General features: G+C 49.4%; 1 protein-coding gene across 1 annotated transcript in view; it reads right to left on the reverse strand.

The window, feature by feature from the left end:
* Nucleotides 1–17,709, reverse strand: part of ZFAT (zinc finger and AT-hook domain containing) — a 180,864-nt gene that overhangs the window by 16,410 nt on the left and 146,745 nt on the right. The window contains exons 15-16 of the mRNA XM_081817145.1: nucleotides 16,416–16,542; nucleotides 13,794–13,924 (exon numbers count right to left, since the gene is read on the reverse strand). Coding sequence (XP_081673271.1) covers nucleotides 13,794–13,924; nucleotides 16,416–16,542 — 258 coding nt within the window. The remainder of the gene's footprint in view (nucleotides 1–13,793; nucleotides 13,925–16,415; nucleotides 16,543–17,709) is intronic.

The following is a 17,709-nucleotide window of genomic DNA, read 5'->3' on the forward strand; positions in this document are numbered from 1 at the left end:
AGAAAGAAGAGGTATAAATGGATGTGGTGTGTAAGAAAGCACCGTAAATTTCCAACTCTAGAAATATGTATGTAGATACAGGACCAAAAGAAGGGTATTACAAGCAAGAAACTTGCGGCAACATCAAAAGATACTCACTGGCAGGGAGAAACCATTCCATGCATCAATGAAGATTTAAAACCTTTCAAAAAGGACAAAATGCACAGCAAGGGAGGAAGGCCGTGATTCATCCTTCCTGAGGAGACAGCATAATGCCTCCCCTCCGCCCTATTTTTCTCTTGGTTGTAAGTAGACAGTAGATGCTCTTTCTTTTCTGAAAATACTGATCCTATCAATAGTCCAAAGCCCAGGTTGTAAAGACAGCTCGCTGCAGGCAGTCGCCGCATCCCTGAGTGCGTCCTGGCTCCCAGAGGCACTGCGGGGTCTGGGGGCCCACCCGCGGCAGCCCCATTCTGAGGCCCCAGGGTACAGGGAGCCCTCCTGCACAGAGAGCTCTTGTCCACGGGGTCCCGGGGGCCCGCCTGCAGGGGAGGGAAGGGCCAACTCCGTTCCCTGTGACAGGGGCACCTGGAAACGTTGGAAAGATGCCCCTACTGGCCCTGTGTCTGTCACAGGACGAGGACAAGGTCTGTGTGTTAGCCAATCCAACTGACCCCACAGACAGGGTTAGAGACAGATGTCGGGGCAGGAAAAATGACTAAGACATCTGATCTTTCTTGAATTTCTCAAGGGTCTAAACACAGTTTGGTGTGCTCTCAACAATCAACTGAGACAAAAAGAATCCTTCTCTTGGAAACTGTGGTAAATGGGGTGGACAACATGGTCTCTCTAAGCACATGGGAAAAACAAGGGATGACGAGGCTGGTGCCTGGGGCAGGGCAGGTGGTCACGTGTGGTGCTCACAACGCCAGAAGGGGCCAGCCCCTCCGGCGGTGGGTATCTGATGCCCTGACCCCACCACCCCAGGGCCCCTCCGTGTCCCCTTCCAGATCATGCCCACACAGCATCCAGCTTACAGCCAGCACTCAACGCACATCTGAGCTGAATTATTCAGGAGATATTGTAAAGCTGAACTCAAACAGAACCAGAGCACATTCCCCGTGACAGGGAAGGAGGAAGGCAGTAGCTTCTTACTGCCTATGAATATCTTTTGATATTTAGACAAGTTTATTGTCTAAATATGCTTCACTTCCTTGACCTTTAAGCACACATATATTGAACTTTTATTTAGTGCCAGGCACTGATGGGGGTGCTGTGCATCCCTGTCGGGCCCCTCACACAGGGAGACACGCTTCTCCTTACAAGCCTCACCCATCCACAGATGGCAACTCGCAGGGTCATTCTTCTCACCAAAATCCCTCTGCTGCACTTGGAAAACACTTCCCTCAGCATGTCTCTCAGAACAGAAGTCCTCCACCCTCCCTGATTTTTCTCACAATCACCCCAAGCAACCATCCTTGCAGGCCCTGGCCTTTCTCAATGCAGACCTGACAGGCTCGATAAAGATGTAGTGACAGGACAGACCCCCGCCTTGCTCTGCCATCCCCAGGACCCCTCTCTGTGCCAGAAAGCACTTGGTTTCTTGCCTCAGCAGATGCACTCCCGATTCCACAATCCGTGGCCTCTAGCAGTTTCGCTGGCCTCTTACATACTGACCTGCAGCCTCCACGAGCCCAAGCAGACAAGGAAAGTGAGGCCGCGGCAGCCCGCTGTGCCCCTCCCGGGCACCCCACAGAGCCACAGCCCCCACCGAGAAAGCCAGCGTTTCCACGTTCTGCTTGAAGAATGTTTACCACAACACATCATAAACCGTTCCAGTCACTCGTCAGACTTACCCGGGTACGTTCATTAGCAGCAGAGGGGATCCAAGAGCGGAAACAGGAATTGTGGATCCGTCATCCTCCGAGCACCGAGGCAGCTTGGATATCCACACGCCCCTTTCTTCGCTGTTTGTACTTGTCTCTCTGAGTATGAAAATCTGCCAACCTTGACTCTCCCTGGAGCATCGTCCTCCCTCTGCCTGCTCTCATGTCTGTGCCCCTTCTAGCTCAGAACCCTCCCCCAACTCCCCTTTACTTTGGGCAAGTGGCTGTTGGATGTCCTCAACCATTCCATGTCAGCCCCTCCCTCCTCCCACCAGGGCCCCCTTTGATGGAATTACTCAGAAAGTCTCAGCAGCAGGGGCGGGAAAGGGGTCAGACTGTTCCCAGCCACAACCATCTACAAGATGCAACTATCTGTTTACCTGTCTGGACCAAGCAACGAATGCTCCTATGAAACCCTGGGACTCCTAATGCCAAGCACAGGGCCTAGAGAGCTATGTTAGTACTTGTTCGCTGGACAGAAACTTCCAGAAGCAGAAACAACTATGGCTGAATTCTAAACACACAGAAAGGGGATAAGGAGCTACGTCACTCCTAGGATGGGAGCTAAGGTTTACTGTACACTTCATAAGACTTCATGCACATTATCACATGTAATCTGTACATTAGCCCCATGGAGTAGGTTCTAGTACTTTCCCATTTTACAGATAAGAAAACAAAAGTTCAAAGCAGAGAAGTGCTTTGTCCCAGGTCACATACCATTAAGTGACAGATGGGCGTTCACACCCACGCAGGCTGGCTCCCCTTTAGCCACGTGTTACCTTTCCAGCTTTGCCACGGGCTCGTTCCCCACCTACGGGACACGGCCAGGGGCTCATGAAGTGCGCGTCTCAGGAGACACCTGTGTGCTGTCCCTCCAAGGAGGCCTCCGTCTCAGAGGCCTGCATCTCCCGTGGCAGGGCACCTACAGTGGCTGCAGCCCACGACGCTGCTCAGCGTAAGGCATGTGGAAGGCACCTGAGCCCACGCGGCTCAGGTGTCCGACATCAGATCGCCCGTTCATGACTCCGAGCACTCAGGAAGCCTCCAACCATGCCTCCAGGCCTCCACTCCGACCAGAGTAGGTAGCACACGGGGCCACACCTGGGCGGGGGCCAGAGCTCTCCTGTCTCCAGCAGCGGAGAAACTGGGAGGTGGGGGGGGTGCCCCACTCATTACCGTTCTTGGGGACTTGGTCACAGACCACATCCTCATGTGCCTGTACTCATGCCTTTGCCTTCTGCATCAAATGGGGGTGCTCAGGGAGAGCGGGATTGTACTCTGACCAGAGTCCCGCACCGTGCGGTGTGGCTCGCCTGCCTGATACGAACTGCCCTTCACTTCTCATCTGCATTCGGTGACGGTGCTCATTTCCTATCACTGCCTAACCAATGACCACACAATGACATTTCCTATCACTGCCTAACCAATGACCACACATTAACCAATGGCTTAAGACACAAAGACACAAATCTTTCTGCTTCTACTCTCACGGAAGTCTGCCACCAGGTGAGGAAGTTCTGCTTTCAAGGGGCTCAAGGGACTAGCGAAGGCCCTCTGGCTACTCATCCTAGCTCATGGTTAACTGTACCATCTAACGACACAATCAGAGGCGTACAGCTCATCCTATCCACAGGATCTGGAGAATACTGATGTGGACGTGAGAGGTCAGAGAGGGCTGAGAGAGTGGCCTTGCTGCTGTCACCAAAGAACAGGAAGTGAGCCTGGCAGAGGCTGCTGATGAGGTTCTGGGTAGAGGGTATGAAGGTGGGAAGAGATTAGCAGACAGCCGGTGGGCAGGTGCATAAGAAGCAGCAAGGGGTGGAGGGAAGGAGGAGGGCCAGACTGCTTTGGGAGGCCACGGTGAAAGCCTAGTCCCAGTTTACCGGAGACTTCCGAAATTACTGGAGGTTTTTAAGTGAGGGATGCTGGAATCTGGCTGACATTTTGAACAGCTCGCTCTGTGTGCTATGTGGAAACTGGATCTTAGGGCAGCAGGGGTGGAGGGAAGGAGACCAGTGAAGAGGAGGTCTGTAAACCAGGGTGGGGAGAGCTTCTCAGACTGCCACGCACACGAATCAAGGCGGACCAGGGACAGGGGTAACATGCGGTCTGACTTGGGAGGTCTGGGGTGGAGCCAGACCCTCTGTGTTTCTAACAAGCTCCCTGAAGCGAACACCAGAGGTCCGGGGACAACGTGTGGAGCAGCAGCTGCTTAGATGGAGGTGGCAGCCTTGGGACACGGGGACATGTGAGGTGTGCTGTGGGGGAAGATCCCGCAGCAAGGGGAGGACATGCTGACAATCACATGTGGGGGTAATGCGGACCCCCAGGTTTCGGCCTGAGCACTGGAGTGCAGAGTGTGCACTCACAGGATGGGGAAGCTGATAGAGCAGGGGAGAGAGGGCTGTGAGGTCCCGAGTGCTTATTTTGGGGAACCCTTCCGAGCAGGATGGAGGCCACTGTTCCAGTGGGAATGAAAAGCGGACCCAGCTGGTGGCAGCACCGCCCCAGAACACGCTCTAGGAAGGCCAGGACCGCATCTCCTTCAGGTGGGGCCCCCAGCCCTGGCTCCCCCCGTATCAGGGCTCCCAGCCCCGCCTTTGCCACAAACCTGAGGCGGAGTGAGTGATCTCAGCTGGCCAGGGCAAGCGGCAGAGAGAGCAGAGTCACGTAAAGCCCACCGGCCCGGCCCAGGCTGTGGATCAGGAACTGGGCACCCGGCAAACAGCAATCAACTCACCAGTACTGAAACTCAAATGAAGTGGGATTCTGCAAATAGCACCAACCAAGCTGCAGCTTCCTGGGGCCCAGTGGTAGGAAAATCAGGGCTTAGGGCAAGGAAGACAACAGAGAAGAAAAGTTCAACAGACTGACCTCTCCAGGCTAGCTAGAGATGCTCTATATGAACAAGAGGGCCGGAATGAAACTGGGAAACCTTTACCCACTATTTTTTCAAACAATTTCCCACATGGGCAGAGGTAGATCATGGCACTTATTTTTACGTTAAAATTTTACAAAGAAGTGGAATTTTCCATCACTACCAGGGGATAAAGGAGCTCAGCAAGTAATAAGAAGATGGGGATGAGGAGGCAATTTTTCCTATCATCCACCAGAAATCAGAGCAGAAACTGAGGTCTCTGAAAGTTTTATTTAAAACAAAGAGTGAGAAAAGATTCGAACGGCTAACTGAGCACTAAGGAAGGCTTACAAAGGACAAGAGTTGGCATTAAGTGACAAGGGAGAGTAACCCACTGCCAAGACCCTGAATGGAATTGTTTGTCCCTGGATCTACATAGCGAAGGTCGCCATTCAGCAGCGGCACAACAATGTTCTATAAGGAATGTGAACTACAAAAGTATTGGAAGAGGCTACCTGGGTGCATAATTAGGAGCTTGATGTAAATAAAATTGGCAGGCCCCCAGGATGAAGTAAATTGTACCGCCAAGTTCTTTAGGCAAGAGAAAAACCTCACTAACCAAAACGTGTTGTTGACAAGTGGTTCTTATAGTAAGGGAGGTGATAAGAGGAAAAATGAACAAAGAAAGTAGTGTCACTTCATATTTCCATAAAGCTCAAAAGGACTGGGAATAAAAGATAAAAGATGTCTATCTGGATTGGAGGCACTGATCAGTGTCTAACGGAGTCTGGTGTTAGACCACCTGAGTGAGGGGTAGGAAGCACAGTGCACACATATGCTCTCGGCCCCTGCGACCATGCAATGGACGTGATCACCTACAAACGACCTAGGACTCCCTCGCACCGGACTTCCAAAGACATCAGAATCCCTCTTGATTTGTCATTCCCCTACAGAATGAGTAAGCACAGCACAGATGCGGCGTTCCCATCACACAATGAGGAATAACACAACAGAGCAGCTACACTTACTGCCCGTTCTTTTAAAATTATATATACCTACTCCTGATCTTCTGGAAAGATGCCTAACACGAACCACAACAATGGCAAAACCACCACAATGGGAAAGGAGAACCAACAAGACAACTTAAGACGCCAGGGTTTCACTGCGATGCAGAAGATGGAAACTCTATTATAACATCTCAGGCACTCAGGCAAATGATCTGAAGACAAACAGGGTGCCAAAGAGGAGAGGAGAACAGAGAGAAAATGGGAGAGGCTCTCCTGTTATTCCTACACATGGGCGGCGCTGAATTCAGGGAAAGGTCTGCTCACCACAGGAGTTAAAAAGTGCCTCCCACAGGAACAAGAAAAGTCCATTACTCACCAGTTATTTGAACTTAAATGGACAACAAAACAGGAAGGGCTTCTCCTGCTCCCTTTTGTGGGAGGGGATAAGAGGAGAGATCTCAACTCAGTCCCGCTTTGTGACAACGACAAGGCAGATGGCCCGTATCTTCTGTGACCTTTTGAGGATTCCAAGAGTATCCTGAGCCAATGCGATTCTGCAGTCAGGTCTCTTGCTGTTCAGTTCAACAATCAAATTAACAGAATGCAGTGACCATTTTAAAAGAACACTGAAAATGGATTTTGAAGCCTCACATAAGTCACTTTCCAGATCCCCCTACCCCTAATCTTGCCACAAGTATTATGAAACGCTCAACATCTGCTCCCAGAGGAGGAGGCCAATTCTGGGCTCCCCTTCCAGCAGAGACATGGGGCGTGAGGCTTTTCCCTGCCAGAGGCTGTACTGGAGAAGTGCCTTCTGCAGAGCAGGTTCTCCCACCAGATGCCCTGGTGCATGTGGACGCACAAAAGGGCATCGGGAGACCAGGTGACTCAGTGCCTTCGATTCAAAACAGGTCAGGCTGCACCTGCGCTTTCTTGCAAACAGGCGAGCGTGTATGTGGTTGGCCGTAGCTATGGACTGCATTTCCTTGCAAAAATAATTAACTGCAAATGACAAAGAGCAATTCTAGTGCTGGCTGGCAACCAACACGTCTTACGGCAAGAACTGCTACCAAAACTGCCTTGCAGACGGAGCGCTGTGCACCAAGCCTGTGGAGTGTCTGCATGTGCCTCTCCTCCCGACTGACACATCAGCTTCCCCTCCAGTGCCAACCACCACAGGGGACCTGCCCAGAGATGCCAAAGGGCGTGGGGTAGCAGCTGGGAGAAGGGGGACTGCTTTGGGCAAATCTGGAATTTCTACTTTGGTTTGTTTGTTTCTTAAATCGGCGGTTATAGCTTGTGGTCAGAGCATTTGGGATTCTGAACAAGATTATGGCAGCACAATTCTGCACCATGCCAAGCCAAGGGCCTACGTAAGGCAAGTGGGCAGGGGGCCTACAGGTCTGAGAACCATCTCTGATGCTCCTTTCAGCTGCTCCCTGCCGCTGGGGCAGTGGCTGACAGCTTGGACACGTCCAGCACACCAGCGGAAAATAATGAACACAAAAGAGGCAACTGTAGGGTTGCAGAAAACCAGGAATCAGGAGTGGGTGCACCCCCTACCCCCCCAACCCTGGAGCATGACTCTTGGGCTATAAGCAAGATGCTTGGTGTGGACAGAGATACAGTCCTGCCAACAGAGAACTGCTAATCATAGTCACGGGTGAAATAGCCATTCAATGGGAGGAGGTACAGTCAGAACCATCTAGTTGCTCTTGACTTGGGGACTAAAGTGGAGTGTTGGTGCTCAGTACAGGACTCCTGCCAGACTCTGTCAACCCTGGCCCCCTCAAGAACCTGCGGGATGGAGCTCACTCCAGAACCCTGAACTGAAATACCAACTGTGAGAGAAATACACATCTACCAAAATATGTATGCTTTCCAGAAGCGGCCAAATCTCCCTGAAATCTGTAAATCAAAGTCATCTCTATGACAACTGGTTATTTCAATTACCTGGCGTAAACAATGACCTTCCACTAACAAAGAGGCCATCGCTCTGAAATAGACAAGCACATGTGTGATGGTTAGTTTCATGCATCAACGTGACTGTGCCACAGGGTGCCCAGATACTGGGTCAAACACTGTTGTGGGTGGTTTCTGTGAGGGTGTTTGTGGATGAAATTAACATTTAAATTAAAGGACTGAGTCAAACAGGCTGCGCTTCCTAATGTGGGTGGGCCTCAACCAATCAGTCAAAGCCTGAATAGAACAAAAAAAAGGCTGACTCTCCCTGAAGAAGGGATTTCCTCCTGCCTGCTTACCTTAGAGGTGGGACATTGGGTTGTTTTTTGTTTGTTTCCCCCCTGCCTTTGGACTCCAGTTACAATGTCAGCTCTTCCCGGGTTTTGAGTCTTCTGGCTTTCACACTGGACCATCAGCTCTCCTGGTTCTCTGGCCTTCAGACTCAGATGAACTACGCCGCCAGCTCTTGGGTCTCCAACTTACAGATCATAGATCTCGGGACCTGTCAGCCTCCATAACTGGTGAGTCGATGCCTTATAATAAATCTCTGTATGTGTGTATATGCATGCACGCGCGTGTGCACACACACACACACACCCCATTGGTTCTGTTTCTCTGGACAACACTAATACAACATGCTTTCTCATCAGGTCTCAGCAGAGTAGAAACAGTAACTGAGTCACAGAGAGGCGAGTATGGCAGAGTGCATGCCACCGGACAGCCTCCCCTGGACTAACCCTATGACAGGTGGCCCCCATACACAGGAAATGCCCTAGTGAGTTCACACATGGCACATGGACTGAAAGGCTACTGGTTTTCAAAAGCAAACAGATGAATGAATAACACACATCAACTCCACCTGCAGCTCAAGGATCTTCTCCCAGACAGATCCTCCCTCACCCCCAGAAGCTGACACCCCACAATGCAGCCAGCTCCAACTGATGTTTAGGGATCACCCTCAACAATAATAAACAGAAGAAGGGGGCAAGGTGCCCCTGCTGGCCTGGTGGACCCAGGCTCCAAGGCTGTGCCCAGCGTCAACAACAGTCGCAGGGAAGACAAGCTGTTCTGCTGGACATCCAATAGCAGGAATGCTCAGCACAGATTCTCTACTTGGGCTCTGTGACTAAATGGAAGAACCTGGAACTGTGATTTCTTAAAAATGCCAACATGCCTTTAAGAGGGTAACATAAGTCAAGAAGCCCATAGCGAAAGGTCATCTGGCTCTAAGAAGTGACAGGAACCTGTGGGCTGTCTGGACTCATCCTTTCTCCACTGGCCTTTGAGCAGTGGGAAGGGGCAGTGAAGGCAGAGACCAGGTGAAGTGCCTTCTGGGCTGCGACACCCCTGTCACTGCTTGGTGGTTACAACAGAGCCCATCATTTAACTCAAGTGGGGCCTCATGTGCCATCTCCCCCTGCCCCCAGTCACCCAGCACTGAGCACTAGCTCCTGCCCCCACCCAACTCCTAGCTACCGTCCAGGACTCCATTCAGGCACCATGGCATCCACGAAGCCCTCTCTGCCCAACACGTGCCCCGATTCCAGACCCAGGTTCAAGTTAGGCAGGGCCCTGGCGCTCCCACAGCACTCTTGGGGCACTGGCCGACCTCCCCAAAGCCTACCTTACTCTCCGTTAGAGCTGCTTGTTTAAGGCCTTGACTGTTTCTGCTGGCTCTTTTTTCCCCTTTCCCCTCTAACACACCATGTTATTTATCATAGGTGTGTAGATTAGCTATCACCCTCATTTAGAGGATGGTCAGCTCCTCAAGTATACCATTCATCTTTCTTGTTCACTGAGATACCCTGAGAGCCAAGAACAGCACCTGGCTGGTAGAAGCAGCTCAGGGGGTGTTTATTGAGTAAAAGAGTAAATAATTTCCCTCGCCGGGCTACCTGCCTCTTGAGAGCAGGACCTGTCTTAACCCCAGAACCCAGTGTGACAAGCAGAATAATGCCCCCCCCACCCCAAAGATGTCCCTGTCCTAATCCCCAGATTTTGAAGATGTTACCTTGCACGAGGAAGGGGACTCTGCAGATGTGATTAAGAAGCTTGAGATGGGGAGATTATCCCGGATTATCCAAGTGGGCATCATGGAATCACGAGGGTCCTTATGAGAGGGAGACCAGAGGGTCCGGCTGAGAGAAGGTGAGGAAGCAGACGCCAGAGCGCTGGGGTGTGAGAAGAGCTCGCCCTGCCTTGCTGGCCCTGAAGGCGGAGGGAAGGGAATCTGAGTCAAGGGATGCCAGGGGCCTCTAGAAGCTGGAAAATTCGAGAAAGGAATCCTTCCCAGAAGGAATGCAGCTGTCGACACCTTGATTTTAGCTCAGTTTGAAATCGATTTTAGACTTCTGACCTCCAGAATTATTACATAATAAATCTGTGTGGTTTTGAGCCAAGTCTGTGGGAATCTGTTGCCGTTGCCACAGAGGAGGACGGAGTACATAGGGAGGGGGGCGGTAAAAGTCTGCGACGCGAATGCTGTGGACCAGTAAAGAAAACATTACTTTTCGTCTCAAAAATAAATTTTAATCCATAAGAACAGCAAAGAGGCATTTAAGCCATGAGCCAGGATGGTGATGGTGATTGTATTTATCTTTTCCTTTAAAATAATTAACTTTGATTCAGAGATGCTTATGGTTTTCCTGTGCTGGTAGGTCTTACACTTCATCTACTTACAGCAGTTTTCTTACTCAAAGATAAATTTCCTCTGCATAAAACCCTAAAACAAGATTTAACAAAAAGAAAAGAAAGAAACCAATTTATTTAATGAAAACTGCCTGGTCTTCACAAATGCACAGTTAGTTGCACTCAAAGCTCTCGTGTGTTTCCGTGGGCCCAGTTGGTGCGGGGCATATAAAGACTTGTCTTCCCGAACACTTCAAAATGCTTAATCTCCATGTATCTGTTTCTAATGCTGACACTTGAGAAAAGTGACGTGACAGGAAATCATTGAGGACATGGTTCTGTGTCCAATTGAATATTTAAACGGCCTGAATTATGGGCTGAGTCTTTTCCATGTCTCGTTTAAAAATAAGAAGAAACCGACCTAAGAAACCATTTTTTTCTCAGCTCTTTGCATCCAACACCCCCAGCCTGCCCACCAGGCCTGCCATTAGTTTTATCCTGGAAACTGAAAACCCAAGAAGACTGGAAAATTAATCACTTCCAATTATTACTGATAAATTTTCATATAAAAAAAGACCCTTTTCAATTAACATTAATACATCAGTAAGAAATAAATTATGAACAGAGCATATAACTATGTTTCACATGGGAAAGAAATCTTAAAATTTTTAAACTTCCAGAATCAATTCATACACACCTAGAATTTGTTTCTGGCCCTGTGGAAGTATGTATAAAACTGGAAAGTTTCAAAAGATCTCAAAATACGCTATGCAGTAGTAATCTGAAAACCTTTTCTTCTGCAATATATACTATGTACTTTATGACAAGGTGTTCTTGCTTTTTTCTTTCCAGTCTGCCTTACAGGATAGAATTAGAGAATCCAAACAGGAAGACCACAGCACACTCCATCCTGCATAACATTTACTGAGCAACTAGTACGTGTGCTATTCTGGGATGCAACAGGACGAAATCCCCAGCACTAAGGTGCCCCCCATACAGTGAAGGAAGAGAAGCATTTGATGCCAATAGATATGCTAGAGTTCACAATGAAGTGGCCTAAGCATCCTCATTAAGCAGATATAATCCCTCTACTGAAAAATCCTAAACCAAAGTCTAATTAAAGAAAAAAAAAATCAAAACTAATTTCTCTAATAAAAACAGTTGTCACAGGGCGCCTGGGTGGCTCCATCGGTTAAGCATCTGCCTTCGGCTCAGGTCACGATCTCAGGGTCCTGAGATCTAGCCCTGCATCGGGCTCCCTGCTCGACGGGGAGTCTGCTTCTCCCTCTCCCTGCCCTCTCCTCTGCCTGCCCCTCCCCCATGCTTGTGCGCTCTCTCTCTCTCTCAAATAAATAAAATCTTAAAACAAAACACAACAAAAACCAAAAAAAAACACTTTTCTTTAAATTTAAATGAGGGGACAACTGAATTCAGAGGCATTCCTTCACACAATGCCCCTTTGCCAAAGGTGTGGGTGTTTGCTGCCTACATGCCCCCTGGTGCATCCGTCCATCCCCCATCCATCAGGTACCAGCAGCCCCAGTGAGCCAGGTGCCCGGCCAGGCACACAGGATGATGACAAGGACACATGCTCTTGGCCATTATTTCCAAATGCAGTTGCTCTGGACTGTGTTAGACACTGATGCTCCTCCTAGTCCCGTGTTTTCAATAAACCACAAGATTCTCTAAGGGATCCCACTGTTTCCTGCTACTGCAAACACACTGTCCCTGTTTACACTGGTCGGACTGGATGCTTATCTGCCTCATCCTGTGTAGTGCTGTCGACCTAATGCCTCGAAGCACATCGAAGCTGTATCCTAAGCCGGCAACCTCATGTATCATTGCACTGTCTGTGATGCTCAGTAAATCATGTCCCTGAGCAGTGGCAAATCACAATCGCTGGCACCTTCGTGCAATTCTCAAAAGTCTAGTAAATACAAAGGAAAGCAGTGTACGAGTCTGTTCCCAACCAACGGGCTGCAGGCCACTGCAGATTGACACACCATGTCTCACTGTGGCACTGCCGTCCAGGTTCTTCTCGAGACAAACCACAGTAATGGAGGAGCGTTTCTAGGACACGCGGTCCCAACATTCATCTAGATGTGCTGAGTCTTGTCTGCGGATCATGAAATCCAGAGTTGAACCAGAATGTACTAATTCCCCAGAGAATTACTTAGCCTGGATTTTAGGCTTTGCGTTGTGTTCTGGGCACACCTGGGGGGACAGTTGCAGAGACAGCTTGGGAAGCCTACTTCTGATTCATCAAAGGGACTCTGCCGGGGAGACAGCACTCAGGGGTCCCCATGTGAAAGCCACATTAAGAAATATCTCTCTTTGTTAATGCCAAGAAAACCTACTCCTTTCGTGAAGTTCACCATTCCACATTTCCTTGTTTACTGTTATAAACTTCGATACCAAATGCACAGTCAATCCTGCATGCTTCTCTTAAGACACACCTCTGCTCAAACATCAGCAATCTGCCCCCAACAACCCGTTATAAAATATCCCCCAAGCACGCTCTGGTGCCCATAGCCCTCTCCTTGTTTTACTGTCCTCCACTGCACCTGTTCATTTAACATTCTTTGTGCATCACCTGTTCATTTCTGTTTTACCTTTTTTCGCACTAGATAGTGACCACAGTGGTGGTTGTCTCCTGGAACCCCAGAAACACTGGGGTTTGCCTGGCAAAGAGTGGGCATTTACTAAGTAGTTCCTGAATGAATGATTCCAAGAATGGGCAGCTGTAAAACTCTATGGTCTGCATTTCAGCTCTCTCCGTGAACTTGAACTTTGCCCGAGTCTGGCACGTTTACCATTGTTTAGCTTTTTTAAGTATTTGTGGAAGCCAAGCTAAAGCTTTTGTAAAATGAAGCAAGAGATAGTAGAGAGAGAGGTACAGACCGAGAAAAAGGATGATCTCATTACCAATCACACTGCATTTTAACAGCTGAAGCCTCTGAGGATAGAAGGGGAGGAAATGAGCCAAAGAGTTTATCAATTAAGTCGAGTAACCTTTATTCAAAAACTGATCATTTCCTTCCCATCGGCTCAGGCATCGACCAGGCGACGCTGCATCTTTCACGAGGCCAGTCCACTGAGAAGCCCTCCCAGCTTCTCCGGCTGCTCCCACAGTTCCCACCCAAGGGCTGCTTTTCACGACAGATGTGTCCAAGTGTGTCCACATCTGCTCATTTTCATACTGGGATTCTTGGAAGGGAAATGAATGAAAGGTTTCCAGAATTTTAAAAAATATATTGTACTCCTCCCCTAAAACATACCTCCGCCTATGGAGCTACTAGAGACACACTCCCATAATAATCGGAGGCAGAGGAAGAAAATGCATGAGCCTAAGCCAACCTCCTTCCCAATCCCACCTTAGGGAAATTCAGCCTTGACAACCTACAGGGCAGGAGAGAGAGAAGGTGTGTGGCAGTGTGGAGAGAGGAAATTTAACGGGGCGGGGAAGGCCCTTACCTGTTTCACGACAGTCACCGTCCCTGGAGCCATGGCAACCACGGAGGCCACGGCAGTGGCGTCATGGGCCTCGGTGCCCAGCTCGATGATCTGCTGGAGGATGTTCACAGCCGTGGGGTCAAGGCGGTCACCTTACAGGGAAGAAGCAAACGGGACACCAGTAAGCCCACCAGTGCTGGGGGGCACTGAGTGCAAAACCAGACCTTACTAGAGGCCACTGGGGAGCAGTACCCACTCCAGAGGAAGCACAGATTCTCCACAATCGCTCAATTTCAACAGCAGAATAATTTGTATGGTGCTTTTTGGCTTGAAAGCACTTTCTATTAGAACATTTCAAAAGCCCAAATGATCCTGTGAGGAGATGACAGTGTGATATTACCCCCATTTCAGAGACTGGTTACCTCTGCACAAAAAAGACAGGAGACTTGCCTGGGGTCATTGGGTCAGTTACTGCACAAAACCAGAGCTCAGGCCCAGATGTTCTGAATCCAAACTTGGTGACCCAAGACTGCCTCTCAGGAGAGAACCCCCGAGAAGTACCAACTAACACACTAACCTGCAAAGTTAGTGTCCTGTGAGCATACGCCCAGTAGGTGGCCAACGAGAGTGTGCCCAATAAATTACACAAGTTATGGACAAAACATCGGAGGATGTCTCGATTATTAAGACCAGAGGGCTTTAAAATTCCAAACCAATTTAAGCTTGGGGTTCTATTTTAATCATCTCAAACGACTGGAGTCCACAGCATCAGGGCAGCTACTGAGTATACCCCACCGGCTCTCACCATCTGCTTGACCATCTGTGACTCTCCCGAACACGGCACTCTGACCCCGATCATTAATTCACTAAGAGAGAAACTACGGCATGATCTCTGTGTTAGCATAATATTACCAAGTCTCCGCCAGTGTCTGCATCCTCCTGGACTGGCTTTCCGCGGGCCACATTCCAATGTGAGTCACTCAGGAAGAGCCAGAGAAGGGGAGCATGATGTGTTCTATGTCACGGGTAGGATGTGGTGTGAGACTAAGTACACGACGGTGTGAGTGACTTGCATATACTCAGAGCGTACCACCCTGGCGTTGCCCTACACACACACGCACACACACACACGCACGCACGCGCACACACACTCTTTCTCTCTCACTCTCTCTCTACGTAAGGGGGGTGTGTGAACTGTGCCTTGCAGCCAACTACTCTGAACATCCAAAGACTAAACAAAATATTTACCTTAAAAACTTACTTAGCTAAGTAAGGTTTAACTCCTCATGCACTTACTCCCTCGGTGACCATTAATCAGGCCTGTCACCAGGAGCATGGCTCCCAGGGGGAATAGAAAGATTTGCCTCCATCTAACACTCTCTCTCCTCCTCCTTCGGAACTCATGAGACAGTTCTGTAAGCAAATTATTCCCGCACCAGGTTGGTCCTGTCTCGGGGCAATCAGGGGAACGCTGCAGAAAAGTCAGGTGGGTCCCCAGCAGATGACATGCGATCTGAACACTGAAGGTACAGGTGAGGTGGCCAGAAAAAGTGTACGGGAAGGAACAGACCGTGTCCCAGAGATCACACACAGCAGTGCAGGTGTGGGGAAAAAGGAGCACCTGCTGAGTCTTCAGGGGAGAGCAATCTCAGGGGCGGAGTAGAAAGGGATGATGGACAGGGAGCCAGGACCCAGAGCTGGTGCGCCTGGCTCGATGGGCTACAAGGTCTGAGCCTTATCCCAAGAGCCAGGAAGAGACACGAGAGAGGCCTCAGAAGGAATGTGTGCGCGCATGGGGGATGAAGGCACAGGGCTTAGCAGTCGCTGAAGCCACTGAACATGAAGGAAGCAAGCACAGACTCAGCCAGGGCCTCAGCTCCGGGTGCCCCATTTAACAGCCTCAGCCAGGCCGCTCCCCTCCGCTGAACCTGCCGCTCTAACCAGCCACCACGGGGAAGCGCTGTCTCCGGAAGGCCCTCAAGCTCTGGCAGCCCAATGAGCCCAGCCGTAAATAATCCGCCCAAAGGACTGTTTTACTCAGGTTGCTTATGACCTGGACTTTAGGGCTTTAAGAACCTGGCAACACTGGCAATTTCCTACCTCCTGCCACTACCTAATACTTTCCTCTGAATGCAAATCAGGCTGTGGTCACACATTAACTCGGGCTCCATCCAAGTGCTGAAAAGGACTAAGAAAGCATAAAGCTGGAATCACTGCTGGGGTGACACGGTGGTCTGATTTTAAAATTGATCTAATACTTGAAAACGATGACATTTGATGGAAAAATCCTGCTTTGGGGCTTTTCAGAAGACTGGGATGCAGGCAGTGCCGGGCTCAAGGCTCTGCAAGGCGGCCGCGGCAAGGTGAGCAGCTGTGCCCTCAGTCCGGCTCATGCCACCACTGTCCCTGGAGCAGAAACAAGCCCCTCCCCCCACCCCCGGAAGAGAGGCCCACAGGGAGCCAGGGATAGGGACACCCAGACCACAGGATCAGCTCCAGCTCTCAGCTGAGCCCTGCCGGCAAAGCCCCTTCCACCCCTGTGGAAGCATTCACACATTCATTCATTCATTCAGCATGCCCACTAAAGAACAGCTTGAAGGTCGCTGGAAAGTGTCTGAGAGGACAGAGCGTGTGCTCTCTCACCACTCTCCGAAGTGTATCTCAGGTCCTGGAGCGCGGCCACGGCTGCCTGCGTGCCCTGAACGTCCTCTTCGGCTTCTGTGATGTGCACGTACTGGGTGGAGGGCTCCTCGGGGGTCTCTGTCACTGGCTAAACAAAAACAGGCTCATCTGAGTGATCTTCTGGAAGACCACCTGTTACCCGCCAGTCCCAGGATGACGTATGGAGACAAATCAAAGGCATACGAGCAAACCTCTGCGACACCTCATTTACCTGGCATCCCTGAGAGATCAGCTGCTCCAATAAAAACACACTTTCCTTTTTTCCATCACATGTCTTTTCCTGCTTTGTCGAAGATTATTTGACCATAGAGGGTCCATATCTGGGTTCTCTATTCTGTTCCATTGGTCTGAATGTCTGTTTTTGTGCCAGTACCATGCTGTCTTGGTGATCACAGCTTTGTAATATAGCTTGAAATCCGGCAACAAGATGCCCCCAGCTTTTTCTTTTTCAACATTTCCTTGGCGATTCAGGGTCTTTTCTGATTCCATACAAATTTTAGGATTGTTTGTCCCAGCACTTTGAAAAACATCATTGGAATTTTGATCGGGATGGCACTGAAGGTATAGTTTGCTCTGGGTAGCACAGACATTTTAACAATGTTTATTCTTCCGATCCATGAGCATGGAATATTTTTCCATCTTTTTGTGTCTTCTTCAATTTCGTTCATGAGTGTTCTGTAGTTCCTAGAGTATAGATCCTTTACCTCTTTGGTTAGGTTTATTCCGAGGTATCTTATGGTTTTTGGTGCTACTATAAATGGAATAATCGTTTCTCTAATTTCTCTTTCTACAGTTGCATTGTTAGTGTACGAGAAAGCAACTGATTGCTGTGCATTGATTTTGTATCCTGCCACATTACTAATTGCTGTATGAGTTCTAGTAATTTGGGGGTGGAGTCTTTTGGGTTTTCCACATAAAGTATCATGTCATCTGCGAAGAGAGAGAGTTTGACTTCTTCTTTGCCAATTTGAATACCTTTTATTTCTTTTTGTTATCTGATTGCTGTTGCTAGGACTTCTAGTACTATGCTGAACAATAGTGGCGAGAGTGGGCATCCTTGACGTGTTCCTGATCTTAAGGGAAAGGCTCTCAGCTTTTCCCCACTGAGGATGATATTCGCTGTGGGTTTTTCATAGATGGATTTGATGAACTTGAGGAATGTTCCCTCTGTCCCTATACTCTGAAGAGTTTTAATCAGGAAAGGATGCTGTATTTTGTCAAATGCTTTTTCTGCATCAATTGAGAGGACCATATG

The sequence above is a fragment of the Leptonychotes weddellii genome, chromosome 4 (assembly GCF_054177405.1).
Source record: "Leptonychotes weddellii isolate Sample4059 chromosome 4, ASM5417740v2, whole genome shotgun sequence".
NCBI lineage: Eukaryota > Metazoa > Chordata > Mammalia > Carnivora > Phocidae > Leptonychotes > Leptonychotes weddellii.